Source organism: Sarcophilus harrisii, chromosome 1, assembly GCF_902635505.1.
Source record: "Sarcophilus harrisii chromosome 1, mSarHar1.11, whole genome shotgun sequence".
Taxonomy (NCBI): Eukaryota; Metazoa; Chordata; class Mammalia; order Dasyuromorphia; family Dasyuridae; genus Sarcophilus; species Sarcophilus harrisii.
This window is the reverse complement of record NC_045426.1, coordinates 297,551,472-297,572,739: the sequence shown is the minus strand read 5'-3', so window position 1 is coordinate 297,572,739 and position 21,268 is coordinate 297,551,472. Positions and strand designations below refer to the sequence as shown.

Here is a 21,268-nt window from a genome sequence, read left to right as displayed (position 1 = left end):
TCCTTCTAAATATTCCTTGATTGATTGCATAATGCATATCCAAGAATACTACTATTATACTAATTCAGTAATCTTGGAGCTTGATCCCAAGAGAGCTTGAATGAGTAATATAATTTCCTACAGTAAGAAATGCCTTTTTTGATTTTTTTTTAGAAAGCTCAAGTGAATTTTCAATATTGCCTATGATCCAGTCTAAGTTATAACAACCATTCCTTCATTCATAAGGTAGTTAGGTAGTTCAATGGGTAACTCACTGAGCTTGAAGACAGGAAAATCGGAGTTCAAATATGACCCTCAGATATTTAATAACTGTGTGATCTTGGATGAGTCACTTAACCTTTTGTCTCAGTTTCCTCAACTGAAAATAGGGATAATAAGAGCATCTGCTTCTCAGGGCTTATTTGTAAAGCACTTAGCACAATGATAGGCATACAGTAGGAACTATATGCAAGGTATTATTATTTTAATATTATATATGATCATATTTTATGATGTTGCATAGTCCATAGTATATCACATACCTATGCCAAGGTCAGCATAGAGAACTGACCTTGAAATAAAAAAGACCTGAAATAAAGACCTGCCTCTGGCTGAAGTATCAAGGACAAAACATTTAATTTCCAGGTGTTGCAGGCCAGGGGTGTCAAACTCCAAAAGAAACAGGAGCCACTAAACCCTATGAACCATAGGTCCCTTGATATGTCTTCAAGGGACATATCCTTGAAGTCCCATGTGGATTTAGTCATATATTAATATTATCTATATTCTATTTAAGTTTTATTTATTTTGTTAAATATTTCCCAATTACATCTGATTTTAGCCCTATTCAGAGCATGTCAAGTGTTTGACATCTCTGCTTTGACCTTTCTAAGAAATTATAGGGGGGCAGCTAGTTGGTGTAGTAGACAGAGCACCAGCCCTGAAGTGAGGAGGACCTGAGTTCAGATTTGGCTTCAGACACTTAACACTTCTTGGTTGTGTGTCCCTGGGCGAGTCACTTAACCTCAATTGCCTCAGCAAGAAAGAAAGGAAAGAGAGAAAAGAAAGAAAGAAAGAAAGAAAGAAAGAAAGAAAGAAAGAAAGAAAGAAAGAAAGAAAGAAAGAAGAAAGAAAGAAAGAAAGAAAGAAAGAAGAAAGAAAGAAAGAAAGAAAGAAAGAAGAAAGAAAGAAAGAAAGAAAGAAAGAAAGAAAGAAAGAAAGAAAGAAAGAAAGAAAGAAAGAAAGAAAGAAAGAAGTTTTAGGGAAAATATCAATGTACATTAGTAGAAGGAGTTTTCTTATTTGGGAGTTTGTGTACAAAAAGAATCACAAGCCCAATCTCTTTCCCTACTGTGTACAAAGAAAAGCACTGTGATAGTTATACAGGGTAACAAAACTAATTAAAGTTTCACTTATGGAGCTTACAATTTAGGAGGGAAGATTTGATACAAAAAATATGGAATATTATCTACAATTATATGACAACCATATCACAGATGAAAAGCTGAAATAAATATCATCAATAGAGTGTAAGGAAAGGTTGGAAAGGAAAATAAAATTTCTTGTTGGGAGAAATCAATGAAGATATAATGAAGGAGATGGCGTCTAAGCTGAGATGGGTAGAATTTCAAAAAGGCAGAGATGAGGGAGAGGACATTCCAGACATAGGGAACAGTGTGACTAAAGGCATAGAGATGGAAAATACTGGATATGGACACAGGATGACAAATGGCCCAGTTTGGCTGAAGTATTTTGTAAACTAAGACCAGTGTCATGGGACGATGGTTTTAATATGATGAGGCATTCTTATTCATTTTGGATCTTTTCTTATTTTCTGAAGCCTTTTTCATGTCAAGAATGCTGTATGATTATTACATTCAAAACTGAGCAATTTTTCTTAACACCTGTGCTCAATTCTTTCCTATAGATTTCAATGGTGCTGCTGACGTCTGAGATGTAATTAAAACCAGGACACACAAGGAAAACAATAGGTGATTTTCTAAATGGATACCTTAGGATTGATAGATAAGCCTTAATATATCTCTTCTACCAACAGACTGTAATGACTGGAATTTTTACCACTCAAGTCACTCCTTCAAGGTCAAGATACTATTTCTGTAAGATCCAAGTTCAAATGGAACTTTCATCTAAAGTACTTCCCTTGTACTTTGATTGTGGTGTTTATATCCTGTCTTGGACTGTGGTTATTTATGTACTTGTCTGTTCCACACATAAGCTCTATAAAGATAAGGATTTTATGTTCGTTGGGGTGGGGGTGGGGGGGCAGAAAGGCAAAACTCTTTTGCCTTTTTTTTGTATCCTTAGTCTTTAGCACAGCCCTCCCTCACTCAAATCCAATTCACTTGCATGTCATGGCATTACCACCCTGAAGTCATGATATTCTTTGAGAAGAAAGGACAAATAACAACCTCAATGAGTAAGAGCTCCCCCTGAGGACCAGGCAGCACACCTAACTAGCTCACTTTCTTCGTTTTTTGATATTTTGAGGTTCAAAGGCTAGATTACTTTAAGGACTGTACCTTAAACCCAAATCATTCTGTTTCTCATTGATAGGCCAACAGAAGGTCTCGGATCAAGACCACTTGGTCTTTGTTTTGGCCCGGATTGGCTCAGAGTTTATGTAAATAGCAATTATTGTTTCGACCAGAACCTTGAATGTTTTTTTCCTTATCTATCTGTCTATTTATTTGAGGGGAGCCAGTTTGTGCCTCATTTCTTTCTTACCTAGCCTTAATCACTGATTAGGGATGGGGGAGAGATGTCTCAGTCAAACTTAGACCTAAGCAAAACTTTCTCTTACAAAGGCCAATCAATGTCTCCCACTGTATCCAGGATCATCTCCAGTTGCTCTGAGCTATATAAAGTCAAACAGGTGACCTTGCACAGCCCATCCCCACTTAAATCTGATTCACTTGCATATCATGGCATCATCTCCCTAGTGTCACAGTCCTCTTCAAGAATAAACAAAAAATAGCAATAACCCTTAGCAAAGTGCCTGACACATAGCAGGTGCTTGACAAATGCTTTCTGATTGTTGACTGGCTTTGTAGTCATCAGTCAATAAAAAGTCAATCAGTACAGTTTGTATTTCCTGGAGAGTTTCCAGATCACCTTCTCATGTACTGCACATAGTAGGTACCCAACTGATAATTATTGAACTGAATTCCATTAAAGTGTAATATATTTAGTAGTTAATGATGTATTAGTGAGAATTCAGTTTTATATTGATTATTCAAGATTGTTAAGGAAAGTGAAACAAATTGTGATGAGAATTTGTAGTTTGGGAAAGATCTATACTATAGGCTGCTAGTTTGGGGATCTATGATAGGATTATTTTGTCTTTAAGTGAGCCCTATTGTTGTTCTTCTGGGTCCCTTTGTTGCAAAGGGCCCTTTTAAATTCTTTGCATTGATAAAATGAACATGACCTCACACTTATTTTATTCAGTCAGAGAGCTAAATAATACATGTTAAATCTGCCCCAGGTTATTTTTTTTCCTATAAAAGAACTATTGATACCTATTTTTTTTAGCCAATTCCTTTTGAGTACTTAGCCTGCCAGCCAATGGCATAGTCCCCTGCCTTGTCTTTGCCTTGTCTTCCCCCTTGCTAAAGACAAGTTCTGCTATGAACTTAACATGATTTCTCCACCTATTAAATGCTAAACTTCCTTTTGAAAATTAGCCCACTGTCAACATCTTAATAAAATCTTTGCCTCTTAATTTGGAGATAGTCTAAGGTTACAAATTCTTTTGAGACAAATCACAGCACCAGAACAAAACCCCAATTTATTTTGGAATTCCTGCACTCCATCAGTCATGCAACTGATGATAATGATGATGATGATAAGATTTGCATAGTGATTTAAGGTTTATAAAGTGCTTTACAAACATTAACTCATTTGATCCTTCCAACAACCCTAAGAGATAGATATTTTTAATATCACCACTTTACAATGAGGAAACTGAGTCAGACACTGGCAAAGAACTTGCTTTGGGTCACCCTCTAGACAGGATTTGAACTCAGGATTTCCCAACTCCATATTCAAAATTTTAACCACTGGGCTCTCTCTTCTGAGGAGAGATTTGCACCTTGGTCTTTCTGAGGCCAAATCTAAGCATTCTATCAATTAGATCATGTTATATATTTTTGAAGAATTGGGTAGTAAATACATGTTTGCTGGAATTAAACCTTTTTTCTAAAAAACTGATCCTTTAACTCTGTTTATCTCAGCTTGTCTAAGAAAACCTAACAAAAATCATTACATTGAAATTGAATTGAATACTTTACATTTGGGGCATGTCCATAAGATATATACTAAATATCTTAGTGGTTCTCAAAAGTATGGTCTAGAGAATCTTGGGGATCTCTGAAACCCTTTTAGAAGGTCTACAAATTCAAAAATAGTTTTTATTTCCAATATGGTAAATGTCTATAAATATAACCCAGATAAACAAAAACACTTTGGAGAGATCCTCAATAATTTTTAATAGGATAAAGATACTGAAACCAAAAGTTTGAGAACCACTACCTTAGAATATGTATTATTCTACAGTACAATGTACAATTGTATTTAAAAAACAACTTTTAAAGCTCCTCACAATATCTCTAAACTTATGGCACATTATTCCTCTTCCCATGTGCTAAATTCTAGTCAAATTAGCTAATATCTTGCTTTCATACATGACATGTTGCTTTCTGTTACCTTACCTCTGCCTAGACAATCACTCTTTCCTTACGTCATAATAAAGAAAGATGTATATATAAATTATTTTGCAAAATTTTGTGAACAGATACTCATGATATGTGACCCTAAGAAGTCACTTAACCTTCTAATACTCTGGGGAAGTAGGACTATAAATGGTTTAGGTGCTAGCCTAAGAAAAAGAAAGGAAAAAGGTATTTCCTCTCTGTCGAAATGTGAACTATTAGGACTACTTCTGAGATTTCAAATTCCCACCTGAAAACCATGCACCATCTAATAGGATTTCTCCCAGTATTTCCTTCCTGAAATTACTTTGTATTCTTATGTATGCTTTATTCTTGCAGCTAGGTGGTACATTGCATAAAATGTCAAGTCTAGGAAGATTCCTCATCTTAAATTCAAATCAGGCCTGAAACATTTACTAGTTGTATAATCCTGGCAAGTTACTTGACCCTATCTACCTCACCTGTAAAATAAGCTGGAGAAGGAAATGACAAACCACTTTGCTAAGAAAATCCCAAATAGGGTCACAAAACGTTTGACACTTGAAATGATTCAACAACAATAAGCTTTCAGAAAATTGAGACCCTCTTGAGGGTAGGAACTGTTTCTGTTTTATTCTTATATCCATGGCACAGTGCCTTGTACATAGCAGGCACTTAATAAATACGCATTGAATTTTATTGAATTAATAATTACTGTGGAAGAGGTATTAGGACTCTTTAAACTACAAGTAGTCAACCTGAGTACAGTGTAATACCAGAAATACTGAGGTAATACAGAGATTGGTTTTTAATCTTTTAATGTGCAGAGTTTAGGTTAGTCCACTGGATGGGACTCATATCCAAATCATTCTGGCCCCCAGGAATTGAGGCATAAAGTTTTAGCTAAGTAGGGTTTGCAAACAGAATACATAATCTGAGCATACGTTCTTATAGGGGAAACAAAGTAAGATAAGGGGGGGAAGAACACTAGGTGAGTGAACATAATTCTAGGAAAGGATCATAACTTAATCCTAATAGGATAGGGGTTAAGATAAGAAGATCAAGGGGAGGAGACAGCAAGGGGGGGAGGAGGGAAGGATAATACTCAAACAGAGGGGGAATTATCCAAGATAATGCACTTGAAGTTTATGACCCAGTGGTATGTAAAATGGTCAGAGCTTCAGGGTTTTTCCTGACTCAATTCTCCCAGTCCTAATGGCAAGGCGGGGTGGCCATAATTTTTTTTATTCAGGGCATAACAGCAGTTTGTTAGTAAACGAGTTTATGGTATAGCAGCTGATTATGATCATTATCAATGACTGCAACATTTATATATCACTTTAAGATTTACAACGCACTTGTTAAAGTTATCTTACATTATTCTCAAATGTGGATGCCCATCAGTTGGGAAATGACTGAACAAGCTATGTTATATGAAGGTAATGGAATATCATTGATCTATAAGAAATGATGAGCAGGTTGATTTAGGAAAACCTGGAAAGATGTATGGGAACTGATGCTGAATTAAATGCACAGAACCAAGAGAACATTGTAAATAGTAACAGCAAGATTATGTGATGATCAACTATGATGGAGCTGGCTCTTCTCTAATTGTAGTGTTTTAAGGCAATTCCAATAGACTTGGGGTGTTCAGGGTCATCCTCATCCAGCAAGAGAACTATAGAGACTGAATGTGGAACAAAGTATTTTCACTTTTTGTTGTTGTTTGTTTGTTTTTTCCCTCTCATATTTTTTTTCTCTTGATATGATTTTTTTTTTAAGCAGCATGAAGAATATGGAAATATGTTTAGAAGTATTGCACATGTTTTTAACCTATATCAGATTTCTTGCTGTCTAGGGGAGGGGAAAGGGAAGGAGAGAGGGAGAAAAATCTGGAACACAAGGTTTTGCAAAGGTGAATTTTGAAAATTATCTTTGCATATATTTTAAAAAATCATTTCTCAAACAATCCTAGGAGATAGTTGTTATTAAAAATACCAGTTTTACAGATGAGGAAATGGAGGCAGTGGCAATTAAGAACTTGCCCATGGTCACACAGCTTTTAAACATCAATTAACAGATGACATAAAGATCATTAAAACAAACAAAAAAACAACAATAATACCAGGGTATCTTCTGGACAAGCATAGCCTGACAAGCCTGATCCTATGGCAAGCAAGAACAATGAAGATTTCACCCTTCTGGAAATCTCTGGTGGAGCAGAAGGGTGAAATCTTCATTGTTCTTGGTTTTCTATGTTTCGCTATTACATGTGTACCCTGGAATCTTGCAGACCAGGCTACACTTAAGAAAAGATTTTGTTTTGTTTTGTTTTTTTAATTTCTCTTGATGGCAATTACCATTTCTCTAACATATTACATCTATAGAGCACTTTTCATCCCAGCTCCAGTGCTTAGAATAGTGACATATCCAGGCCCACACAGTGTTAGAAAGAGGATTTAAATGACATTTTCTGATGCCTAAATCTAGTACTCTCTCCACTAATGATACTATCTTTCTAAAATCATATTAGGAAGGATGAAATGACTTTATGTAATCTCTAGGGTAATTATTATGAAAAAGGGTCAGAGATTAAACAATACTTTTCAAAGTTTTAATGCTATCCAACTCCTAAAAGAGAAGTATTGGACTCATGGTTCAAATTGAGACTTTGTTTTGGATATGTCCAATGCAGGAATTTGTTTTGCTTGCCTATACATTTTTGTAATAAGAGTTTAATTTTCTTTTTTTCTCAATGGGGGAGGGAAGAAGAGAGAGGAGAGAAAATGAATTAATTTTGTTTATGGAAAGAAATAAAATTGAAATTTAAGAACCATAAAAGGACATTCACAAGTTTGCTTAGTAGACTTACATTATGCATATGTAGAATCATAGATCCACTGCTAGAAGAGAACTTAGAGATCACCTAGCTCAGCCACTTTATTCTGCAAATGAGGAAACTGAGGTCCACAGAGGCTAAGGGACTTACTTCTCCATGGTCTTGAAAGCAATAAGTAGCAGAACTGACATTTGAACTGGAGGCCTATGGCTAATCTTTGGATTCCATTTGGTATATCAAACATTTATTAAGTACCTTGCAATTATAAGCATCACTTGTAAAGCACAGGTAAGACTGTCACTACTCTGCTCAAGAAATTTGAGAAACCCTCTAGGATAAAATACAAACTCCTTCTCTTTGACATTTAAAGCCCTTCACAGTCTTTATCCAACTCTACTCACTAAATTGGTTTCTTATCTTCTTTTACATGCTTTAAATTCTGGCTACTTTAGCCTGTTTATCACATTTTCCATTTCTGTTCTTTATATAATGTTCCCATACTTGAAATGTACTTCTTTACCATTATCTCTTTGGCTCATTTTTTTCAACTCAACACCAATTCCTTTAAGACATCTTCCTTAAAAATCTCTGAAAACACCCTACCCCTGAGTACTCAGAACCATCTTTGCATCCTCAGGAATAGACAATAATTGGTGGGAAAAAGCAGAGTGTTTTTTTCCCCAGCTGCCCAAAGGTCCAATAGAGCTCTTTTTGACTAATAATACATTTGTTCCACCCCCCCCCCCCCCCCCCATCCTCTTTGTGGGATCCAGAATCCATGCTCTACTGAGACCTTCAGGTGTAATGCTTCCTTTTCTTTGGTGGGCCAGGACACTTAAGCTACCCATCTTTCAGAGCAGACATGGCTACTCACAAACTACTTGGATAAACAAGGAGTCACCATCTGTTATATAGAAAACCACTATCTACCTGCTCAAAAGAAATGCAAGATGCACAAAGTTACAGAATTTATCTCAAATATTCGTATGAACTATTTGTGCCTGATCAGAAGCAGAACAATCTGAACATATGAACATAATATGAACATATTGCTCTGATCAGTCACAGTCAGACACACTATAACTTGACTCTAATATAGTGATGTAATTTTGGTCCTTTTCAAGAACCAAGTACAACAACCAACTAACCCATGCTGCAACTGAATCCTAAAGTCCTCTGGGCCTTGTTATTTGTTTTTCTGCTATGCCCTTCAGACACTCAAACATTACTTGCTTTGGTATCTGCCCTACAGCTGAACATTCCTATATTTGTCATCTCCTTCAATTAGAGTGTTAGCTTTTTGAGATCATGTACTGCATTGCTATTTTATTTGCTTGACCAACAAGTACTACAGTGCTTGGCAAATAATAAATGCTTAATAAATGCTTTTTCTTCCCTTCTTTCTTTACATTGACTTACTTGAGTCCATGTACTCGAGAGTCAAAAGTACTTGAGACCAAAGATTACTCCAGTCTTGTGTTTGACCATCCAGGGTCTTTCCCTGAACATAAAAGGCTCTTAATAAGTGTTTCTTGAATGAATATATGACAAGGGCTTTAGCTGGAGAAATACACACACACACATACACACACACAATAGAAAAAAAGCAGTCTTTTACCTCAAGGACCTTAACATGTAAAGATGTGCACAAATAATTATAAATTAGAATGTAATAAGTACAAAGGAAAAGTAAAAAAAAAAAAAAACTGAAGCAAGAGAAATATGAATTGAGACAATGAGAAAAAGTATCATGGAGAAGATGGTACTTGAATTGGGTTTTGGAGGGAGGCCGGGCTTTCAATACTCAGAGATGGAGCACAGGAGATGGAAGCATGGAAGAGAAGCACAAGAAAATGTATAGATGTACCAAGTTTGATGTTTGATGAGAGGAAAATGAGTGATTCTACTTGACTTTAACATAAGGCTAGAAAGATTAATGAGGAAAAGGCTTAATTCCAAATCAGAGGACCTGGGTTCAAGCTCTTAATCCTACCACTTATCACCTACATGACCTCAGGCAAATCAAAGAATTCAGCTTCCTCAGCAGTAAAAGAAGAGCTTGGACTAAAGGACTTCCAAGGTTTCTTCCAGCTCTAAATCAAATATCTATGAATATTTAAGGCCAAGCTAAAGATTTTGTTTGTTAAGTCAGAAATCAATTGAGATTTTGGGGTGAAGAAGAGATGCAGTCAGTGAAACACTGTAAACTATTTAGGCATTAGAGTGAAGGATGCCTTGGAGAGAAAGCAATGTGAAAGGCAGATGGGAAGTTCTGAGAAGAGTAGAGAGAAGAGAGAGGATGCCATAAGAGTGAACTAATTTTTTGCCAGTGGAGTATAAAAGAAATGATATTGGGAAAGGTGAATGAATAGGACTTGCCACCCTATTCTTTTATTTCTGATTTTTTAATTCACTAAATAACATGTATAATGTTTGCAGATAACAAATTGTAGGTGTATGACAAATGGAATAATCTCCTTAAGTGACCCCATTTGGTATCTATTATCCCTGTTATGATCATGTTTTCCCATTCTTGTTTCTACACACTCTCATACTTTCCAATTTTTAAATCTATTTCTGCCCACCTAATATAACTTTGAGAAATCAAGACACACTTCATCTATTTTCTCTTGTCTCCCTCAGGTCTGTAGTGATCATAGCAACTGAGTTTCCATAAACACAATGAAGTAACTGTTTCAATGGACACAGATTTAAAGCATCCATTAAGTGCTTGGTGTACTGGACTTTATCAACAGCTGAGGCCACACAGACTTAGTCGGATATCTTATGTTTGAAAAACTGAAGTGCCGTGTACATGAATGAATTACATGAGAACTTGTGTTAAAATGCTTATTCAAGATAATAGAACCCCAAATTCAGAAATTTATGAATAAATAATTTTTTAAAGTGGGGGATTGATCACAAGATTCATTTCTTATACTGTCATCAGGAGTGTGCGTGTGTGTGTGTATGTGAGAGAGACAGAGAGAGAGAAAGAGAGAGACAGAGAGAGAGAGAGAGAGAGAGGGAGGGAGGGAAAGCAAGAGGGAGAGCCCATGTGAGAGCAAGCCGAACCTTTTTTAGCCATCTGGTAAAGAGTATGAACTACTTTTCAGACTTTCTTAAATATGTCATAAAATTCTTAAGATTAAAAAAAAGAAATTATTTATGTTGAAATGATGTCATTTTAAAAAATCCATCCAAGTTCTTAAACCTGCTGAAGTCTATCTAAAGACTGAGACTTAACATGGACATCATGAAGAGCTTGTATTAGAAAATGAATTGGATTTTAAAAAATTCTTATATAAAAGAAACATGCTATGATGGCAAATGTAATTAAGATCATTTGCAAAAAAAAATTTCATTTTAGGTATCTAGGATTTATGCTTTTGAATATTTCAAGTAGAACATGTCTGTTCCACATGAAGAGGTATTTACAGGACATCTTACAAGAGCTTTACAATAGCTCTTGATTCCCTTTACAAAAGAAGACTATATTACATTTTGGAAAAGGCATATTGACAGTCAAAGAAATGAATGAATTTCTGGGAAAGAATCATCTAATAATTGCAGAATTTTAATTTAATTAACCAAAAATATTTTAATATGTTCTACATATTTCCAATTATTTCTACAAATCTTATATTATAGTAATAGTATTAGATAAAAGACAAAAATCACACTAGAAGTACAGTTTCTAGTAATTTAGCTTTTTTTAATCTTCATTTTAGAGAGAAAGTAATTGTGAAAATTTTGAATAAAAAAATTAGTTTTTATCAGTTATGTTAAAACAGTGATAATTTTTTATCTTCCTTATCTATAAAATTTTTTCAAGGACCTCTATTTTGTTGAGTAAACGCTTTTGAAATATGTATGCTCAGAACTGTGAACACAATATACAGTTCTGAGCATACGTATTTACTTCATTTTTTTATCAGATTTATGCTTTGGCAGGGGGACAACTTGATGAGAAAATTATGAAAAAATCCAGATAAATTAAAATTTAAAATATCTCTTCATGTTTATATAGTACTTTTGTATTTTAGAAATCTTCCAAATTTATCTTAAGTTGTCATTTATGTAAAAAAAAATAACAAGATATCCTTTAGATATTTTAAGTTAGAATGCTTTACAACAATAGTCCAATCAGCAGTTCATCTGTACCACCATTTTCTTCCCATCCTTTGAGCAAATTCCCAAAGGGAGTTTGTTTTTCTAGAAAGGAGTCAAACTTTAAAATTCACAAACTATAAATCAGAACATTCTGCAATATAAAATTACTGAATGTCTACATAAAACTTTAACTAAATTTTAGATCTATGAAGTTAAAAGAAATGAATGTGGCCTCTTCTGACCTGTGTTATAACTGGATATCCTGTGTGTGTGACATGTAAACTAAGATACAATCAGGAAGTTTTTAGATAGCTCCATGATTTAAAATAGCACAAATAAGAATATGCCTATCTTCAACACTATACACATGAGTATTAGACATCTGTGATGTATTCAGGAAGTATTAACATGAACCAATGCCAATCAAATTTTTCTATCTATTATTCTCCACACCAGAAGCAAATTTGAGAAAAGGAATTTGGATTATAAAATTTGGAATTTTCTAAAAAGAGTATTATGGACATGTGACTTGAGAGGAGGGCGCTGATTCTAAGTGTTGCTTCTCATTGAGATGATTATGCTCAGTTTACATTCCTAACTTTGCAACTCCCATATTTCTGAGAACCACTATAATAGAGGCTCTTTCTCAGGCTGCTTTGTCCTTTGTATAAAGATATTAAGATCAAAGGAACAACAGCTTAATGGCCAGAAGAGGCCTCAGAGAACTTGGGATCAATGGGTCTCTTGATAGATTTGAAGCAGTTCTTCAACTTAAATGGGGGAAATATTGTATCTGCATTTCAATATAATGAGTTTCCTTTATATTACTATTAATTTTATACATTTAAAACTATTTTGAGAAGGAGCCTCTAGGTTTCATCAGATTGCCATAGAAGTCACTGGCACAAAAAAGGCTTAGAACTCCTGTTTTAATGGTCGTTCAAATCAACTACATCCTTTTTTTCAAATGAGGAAACTGAGTCATAGAGTCATTAAGTCACTTACCCAAAAAGGTAGTAAGTAGCAGAGTCAGAATTTGAACTCAGGTGCTGCAACTTCTAATTTACTTTCCAAGTTACTTGGATATTATAAAATAGATTATTCCAAAACAGAAATATGACCTTTTCCTTGGTTTAGGACAAAAAAAGGCAGGGAAAGACTATCTTAAAAAAACAAAAACAAAATAAAACAGATCTTTTAAAAATAGTTCTGTCACCTTTTTGTTGTTTGCTTGTTTTTTTCTTTCCCATTTTTTTTTCCCCTCTTGATTTGATTTTTTCTTGTGCAGCATGTTGAATATGGAATTACATTTAGAAGAATTGCACATATTTAACCTATATCCAATTGCTTGCCGTCTTGGGGAGAGGGGCAAGGGGAGGAGAGGAAAACTATTTGGAACATAAGCTTTTGTAAAGGTAATTGTTGAAAACTATTTTTGCATGTATTAAGAAAAATAAAATGCTGTTTAAAAACAATAGATCCCTTTCACTTGGATTTGCAATAAACTCCATAACCATTTGCCCTTTTGTTTCATCTAGTTTCTAGTATTCATTCATCCTACTCAATCTTTGTGAGAATCTTCACCATTACGAAGTACCTGTTTTTGCCACTAAATTCATTGATTTTAGAATGTTTAATGTCTCTGTTTCTGTCTGTCTCAACCAGAAGCTATTACTAGGGTCCTCTGGCACTTCACAGCATGCTAACCAATCCTTTCCCCAACCTGACAAATCGCTGGCTAGGAATGATCAGGCTGCGGACATTCTTGCTAGGGTAACAGGTGCTCATCAGTTTCTTAAGTTGCTTTCCTCTCCCTAGAGATGGTGTTATTTCCGGTGTATTTGAATGACCCAAAAAAACCTGGGCCTTCTCCTGCTCAGCCAAATCTTGTCTCAGAAGGCATTCTCAATTAAATTATTCCTTTTGTAAGTTTTTAATATTTAATATTAATTAAGGTTTATATTTGTTTCACAAACTACAGCACTTTTTGAAAATACAACTAGAGGGGGGAAATTATCTTAAGAACTACAGAAGATGGAAAGAACATAAGGAAAGTGCTCATCATTAGGAATGATTTGGAAAACAAAGATACTATTTGTAAAATGCTTAACACAGTTCCTGACACACCATAGGCACAAATTAAATGCTTGTTTTCTTCCCTGGAACAGGCTTTAGAGATAAAAGAATCCAATCACTTCTTTTTACAGATATACAAACTGACGTTTAGAAGGGTAAGGTATTTGTCTAGGGTTTCATAGCTAGTAAGTGGTTGAGGCAGCATTCAAACCAGGGTCTTCCTGGCTTTTAAGTCCAGCCAACAGTATATCCATCTATACACCATGGCTAATCATATTAAAAAACAAACAAACAAACAAAACAAAACCCTCCTCTCTCACCATCTTTAATCACACTGAAGTTTGGCTCATACAATCAAAAGAATGGCTTCAACAGTAGGGTTTACCTGCTTCAGTTTACCATGGCAATTTAAAGGAAATAGGAATTCTGTGAGCAGGTTTTGGCGCGGTAAAAAGATCACATGCCAGCCAAAAGCAGAGACCAGGTATGCTCACTTATGAAGTTCCATCCTTTCCCTTTCCTCCGGTCCTCCAGCCTACGCAACCCTCAAGAATGACTGAACACCCACAGTGTTACTGAGCTGCAGCTGTGACATGCACACACACACACACACACACACACACACACACCCACCAGTGACTATGTAAGAAAATGATTTCGTTCAAACCAACCTTTTGGAAGTTTCTCGGCCAGGCTGAAGGCAGCCAGGGCAAGGATGTGTACAAGTGGAATGTTGACCAGCTCTCTCATGGTTATAATCCAAGATGGGGGCTGGGGAAGAAATCTCCGCCTGAGCTAAGCTAGGAAAACTCCCCCCCTCCAGGTTACATTTTAAAGCCAGGTTTGTTACTAAGGGTCTCCTCCTACGGACTGTCTGTGCAACAAGCTCCACAGGGGCTAAGTATAATCAGGAATTCACAGACTTGGCTGTGTGATGGACACGGCCAGCTGGTGAGCATCCACTTAGTTCAGTATGCAAACGTGGTTCTGGAGGAACAAGAGAACGCAAATCCCTGTAGAATTCCTTTTAAGAAATAGCAGGGGATACAATGCCAGATGCCTTTCCCAAACAATAACTTAACCTCAGTGGTACATTTTTAATTGATTTTTTAAATTAACTTATGCAAATAAATCTAGATTGTAATTACTTTTCAGCAGAGGAGTTTGAAATCCCTCCAACCTCTTTCAATTGTCCTCACCTTCTATTTTATTCTCACTATATACTTACCTTTAGATTTCTCTCCTCCCAATTCCTTTTCCAGGCTTCTCAACCCCTAACCAACTCTCTCTTCCTAGCTCCTTCTTTATTGTCTCAAATCACATCTCTATACCTTTTTCTTCTTTTTTACTTTCTCAATACTTCCCCTTCTTTTTTCATTTCACGTCATCTATTTCTCTTTTCTTCTTCCCTACTTTTCCCAACTTTTTATTCCTCTTCTTTACGTCTTCATATCTTTATCCTCTGAATGTCTTCCTCCAATTCTAATGTAATCCTTCCTATGCATGTACTATTTTTCAGCATAACCTTCTCTCAATTGAGAATTCATGAGTGATGCTATTTCTTAATTTGTCCTTTCATTTGTTTGTCTTTCCCCTGAATTTCAAGAACCATTCCCAGATTTTGAACTCAACAGCATCTTTCCATCCATCAACGCCATTCTGCTCATGACTTTTTTCTAGGTTATCTGCTATTTATCCAGTATGCTTCTTGTACAATCATTTGCATGTTGCATCACACATTAGAATATGAATTCCTTAAGGATAGCAATCCATTTTTGCCTTTCACCCCTTATCACAATGCCTAATACATAGTAAGCATAGTAAGATTTTGCTTACTGACTGATAAAAGGATTGTGCACCTGAATTTGCTGTCCAGTCTTATTTCCCGTTACTTGCTCATGCTCTTGTTCTAGTCAGAGCAGTGTACTTGATGAAATTCAGGAGAGCAATTATTTGAAAGATGAGGGGCAAAGATTGTGTCTAATTCACAATGAGACACTCTCCCTCTGAGCAAAATCCAATATATTTTTGTGACATGCTTTGTGGAAGGATGTTTTTTATAGACAGAATGATGAAGTAAGAAACCAGGAAAGAATTGGGGAGATAAAGGATGTTTGAAGGAATCCAAGAGTTGTGGGGGAGATGCTTGGAGGATGAAATTAGGGAAGAGTTGAGAAGATAAAGGATGCTTGATACAATCAAGGAAAAGTTGTGAAGATCAGAGTGGCTTAAGGAATTTTGATCATAAAGAGAGAACAAGTTGACTTGAGTTCTCTTTATCATTATTATTTCCCCCACATATTATCCATAGTTTCACTTTCCTCTTCAGCTTTCCATAGTCTACTCATCCCTCAAGAGTAAACAACTTCCAAATTTTTCATTCAACAAACATTTCTTGAAAACAAATTATGTATTAATATTTAATACAACATATGTATTATGTCTCTACTGTGTTGGGGACCATGAGATAGACAAAGATATATGACTAGACCCTGTCCTCAAGGAGCTTGTTAAGATCTCTTTAATCTACCTTGGTATCTTCCGTTTGTATTTATTTTCTATACAACACAATTTAGGATAAAGATAGTATTATTCTTTATAATATGACATATATCATGATACAAAATGATATATAGATGACATGATTACATGACATAATATATTAAAATAGCTATGTATTATAATACATCATAAAATTATAAAATGTTCACTATGTATACAATTTAGCACCTTGTTTTCTCAGTGTGTGGGGAAAAGGTGAAGAACTTCCAGATCAAGCACATATTGATGAGGGACAGTTATCTAAAGCTTTAAAGGCCTCAGTTTAGGAAGCATGTGATTTTAGATAAAGCCTGGACTATATTCCATTGTTCAAAGAAGGACACTAGTGAGAAAGCTATTCATCTACAATATTCCCTTGACCAAGTAGGAGAACAGTAGACTTATGTGACCAATCACAACATATAGAGGGTGGGATTTTAGGGTTCTTTGTCTGAAATGTATAAAAGCTGTGAACATTTTCAAGGGAGTATCTCTGTCCTGCTGTGAATTTGGCTCACAGACTAGGATGGGGTCCGCTTCTCAAGATTTTAATAAATAATTCTGCTTTCAATGAGTGATCTCTGTAGTAGTCAATTTGAGTAAGGCTCTTTTTGTCCCAAATAGTTGGGGGCTCATCCAGGATGGGGTCTTGGGGGAGATGGCTGTGCACCCCAGACAGGGACAGGCACCCATGGAGCAGTTTTCTCCATGGTCTTTGGCTCTGGGTATGCAGCCTCCCTCCCTCTTATACAATGGCCTGAGGCAAAGGTATTCAGTGGAAAGCAGAACTAAAGACTGAAGACTGAAGGAAATAGAGGCCTAATGGCTGGCAATACAGTCTGAAACTTACACGCGTAAATTCAAGATATACTTTCAGGGGTCTGGAAGTCCATTGTCTGGGTCAGGGGAGACCCTAAGAGATTAGCCTTCCTAAATTTGTTTTTGGTGGGGACTGCTGTGAACCCCAAAGAAAGGACTCCCTGAATAGGCTCTCGGATGACTGCGAGTGTGATGGTGACCTCCACTGATAAATGGGATAGAAGCAGTCCAAGAATTTGTCAGGACAGTAGCTAGGTATAAAAGGAAATGTAAAAGGTGAAAATAAGAGCTCTCATCTGTCTGTGTGTATATGTTTGTTTGCTTTGCATTTTGTGTTCCATGTTAAAAAGTTAGCAAGCTTGTAAGAGATAAGAATTCAGCCTCTGTATTGCAGGCTTAGAAAAATGTCAGGCAGAATTGCTTGAAGTGGAATTCATTCACAGTAGTAATTCTTTCAGAGTGGTTCAGGCAAGAATAAAAAATCTTTTTCCCTCTGACTGCAGCAGCCTTGTGGGGGAAAAGGGAAAAAAAGAGGGAAATAAAAACATAGATTGAAAGGGATTTGAAAGTTTGGAAAGTTTTTAAAATATATATATAAATAGAAGAGTAGTGTGCCAATATTTAAAGAAAAGAAGTTTAAATGGAATATCTAGGCAATTTCTGAGAAGGTAGAGAAATGCACTAAATGGACTTGGAAGTTTAAAGAAACTCCATTTGGATTCTGAGAGGGAATAATGTTCAAGGTGAAACAAACTTCTCTCCAGGGGGTCCTGGGGAAAAGCCCCAAGTCTGTTTTGTTGATTTAAAAGCTCTGTTAAGTTTTAAGAACAATGATTAAGAAATTTGGGATTGGTTATTTTAATGTTACTTAGTATAAAAATTTACTTGTGATTTTAAACTTTTTAACCTGTTGTACTAATTTGTAAGTAAATGGAACTTGGCCATTTTAAACTGACAGGGAAGTTTTTCCCTTAAAGCAGTTTTCAGAGCCTGCTAAAGTAAAGGGCAATAAAATCTTATCTGATTGAAACTCAGGCAGAAGAAAAAAAAACTTTTATAAGTTTTGAAGGGACAGATGAGAGGGAATGCAAGAGATTTAGGATTGTAGGAGCAAATTGAGAGTCTGAATGATGTCAAGAAGGAATCAGTTGGAAAAAGAAAGGAAATTAAACTGATTGTCTAAATCTTGAGAAGGATTTCCTGTATAAGAAATTGAGTGGGGGGAAGGGCAGCAATGGAAAGGGGCCTTTGTTCCTGCTGCAGCCGAACTGCTGAAGAAAGCAGTCTAATCTTTTAAAGGGACAGGCTGCTCTCATAGAGTGTTAATTGACTGAATATTTGTTTCTTTGAAACAAAATGGTTTTCTTGTTTAAGGAATATGATTATAAATATGATAGTTTGAAAGGTTATTTCAAAAAGTTTAATTGATGTTTTTAAGAGCTTTTCAGATTCTTTAATGTGAAAACAGGAAGCTTTAATTAACTGTATTGATGCCAATTATTTAAAGAGACTTCAAGGATAATAGTTTTTGCCTTTGTTCTTTTGAAAATGTTTTTGTTGTGGACAATATGTAGTTTGGGATTTTTCTGTGTATTGGGTATTTTAAAAGCAAAATGATTAGTATAATAGTCAATTTATGGAACATCTACTTGGATATATAAGAATTGTGTGAACATTCTGGAATAAATTTCTTACTGTTAAAAGCCTCTTGTGTCAGGGAGGAAAAAGAGTGACCTTGTCCAAGTCACTATCAGTTTGTTAAATTATTTAGAAGCACAGGGACTGAGAATTTCTTAAGACAAATCACAATTTGTGAAATGTGAAGTAAAATATTTAGGTCATTGTATAACTGAAGGGAAAAAGAAATTAGATCATGTAAATTACTTGAGGGAAAGAATGGAAACAGTAAATGTAAGGGATTGGCACACAGGGCATTGGTCACTGAAATTTTAACTAATCTTATGTTATCTAAGAATGTTGCAGTGATTCATGTGCAGGGGCACCAAAGAAGAGATTCATTTAGACAAGGGGAAACTGCTTTGCAGATGAGGAGGCAAAATGGGCTGGGGAAGAGGAATCTATAAATATGGAAGAAATAATGGTGCTAATTCTGGCATTTCTTCCTCCAGTGCCTCTATCTTCCCTTACCCCAGAAGATAAAAGAACATAAAGAGGGGCACTGGTTCCTCCCTGACAGCAGAGAGGTACTGACCACAGCAGGTATGAGACATGTACTCCAACACTTACATTAGCGCAGTCACTGGGGTGTCCAAAACCTGTGTGATACGGTGCTGACTAAGTTTGTGGCACTGGACTTGTACAAAATAGCAGGCAACTGGTCAGCGGGTGTCCTGTTTGTCAAAGGATGAATAGGATGGCCCAATGACAAGTCCAAAAATGAGGAAGGCCCCCTGGTATCAGGCCTTTCCAAAGCATACAGGTGGGGCTGCCATTAGTGGGGCGTCTTAAATACCTGTTGATCTTAGTGGACCAGATGACCTCATGGGTGGAGGCCTTCCCCCTTGCCTGGTCAACTGCCTCAGCTGTCATAAAAGTACTCCTTGAGCATATCATTCTGGGGTATGGGTTGGTAGAGCAGATAGATTCAGTCTAAGGCACCCAATTCACAGCTAAGATCCTCTGATCTGTAGCCTAAACTCTAGAAATATCATGGGACTCACACACCCCATGACCTCTGCCCTCATCAGGTAAAGTGGAAAGGATGGATAAGGAAATTACATAGCAACTGACTAAATTGGCGTTAGAGACACAATCGCCCTGGACCAAGTGCCTTCCCCTTGCCTTATTAAGAATTAGAACAAAACCCCAGAGGGATGTGGGATTATCACCTTATGAATTATTGTATGGTCACCCTTATCCAAAAGGGATTCAAAATTCTTCCTTGGATCCAATATTTGAGACCAAGGATTTGTTTTTAAGGAAATAGGTTATGTCTTTACTGCAACATCTGAAAACTTTACCACTAAAAGAGCTTATTGCTCAAACTTCTCCCTTAGGATTTACTGTATATAAGTTCTAGCTTGGAAACTGGGTTCGGATGTGGTTCGGATGTGGAAGGAGAACAAGCTGACCCCAACTTGTAAAGGACCATTCCAGATCCCCCATTGACATCAGATACAGCAGTGTGTACAGAAGAAAGAGGGTGGACTCAGCATACCAGAATTAAAGGACTGGTGGACCCCCCGAGGGTGTGGACTTCCAAATTGAATCCAGAGAATGAGCTGAGACAAACATTGAAAAGGAACTGATGAACTGTGCATGTAAAATCTTGATAGTGGATTTGATCTGGGGTACCTTATTGGGGGCATTGCCTAAATCAAACAGGTACCGGGCTATGGATGGCAGAGAGTAAGTGTAAATGGACTTTTACTCATCGACCAGACAGGGTAGATATTATAGATTGTAGTGAGTATAGAAACAGATGGAGCAAGTTAAATACTGTTTGTGATAATGGGTCAGTGCTTAATTGTGTCCACCAGCATTTATTAGGGAATAATGAGGAATATTTGAAGGAATTTAGTTGAAGCCTACTTGTCAAACACCTTATGACCTCTTCAAATTGGTGATGCTTATGGGTGGGAAGGTGCCTGGCCCCCAACACAGATAATCAAGGAATATGGACAAGCGATATGAGCCCAAGAGGATGGTTGGGGATATCAGACACTAATACATACATACATATATATATATATATATAATTAATTCTACTGTAAGCAGTCTTAGAAGTAACAACTAATCAAACTGCTCAGGCCCTTGATTTATTAGCCAATCAAGCCACCCAGACAAGAGAAGCTGTTTTATAGCATAGATTAGTTTTAGATTATCTGCTAGCAGAGGAAGGAAGGGTCTGTGGGAAATAAAACCTGTCCACTTGTTGTGTGCAAATTGATGACAATGGACAAATAGTAAAAGAAATTACTAAAAGCATTCACAGGATAGTTCGTGTGCCTGTATATGTTTGGAAATCTCTCTTCACAAATAGCTGGTGGTCAGGTCAAAATGGGTTCATGACCTAGGCATAAAGAATGAAATTATTAATAAATTAGAGGAACACAGGATAGTTTAGCTCTCAGACCTGTGGAAGGGGAAGGAATTTATGACCAAAGAAGAACTAGAGATCATTAGTGATCACAAAATAGAAAATTTCGACTATATCAAACTGAAAAGTTTT

The 21,268-nt window shown here is 36.2% G+C and overlaps 1 protein-coding gene across 1 annotated transcript in view; it reads right to left on the bottom strand.

Annotated features, from left to right (window-relative positions):
* MUSK (muscle associated receptor tyrosine kinase) overlaps nt 1–14,466 on the bottom strand; it is a 190,980-nt gene extending 176,514 nt beyond the window's left edge. Inside the window, exon 1 of the mRNA XM_031945386.1 lies at nt 14,388–14,466. Within this exon, the coding sequence (XP_031801246.1) occupies nt 14,388–14,466 (79 nt within the window). The remainder of the gene's footprint in view (nt 1–14,387) is intronic.
* Nucleotides 14,467–21,268: the final 6,802 nt, after the last annotated feature.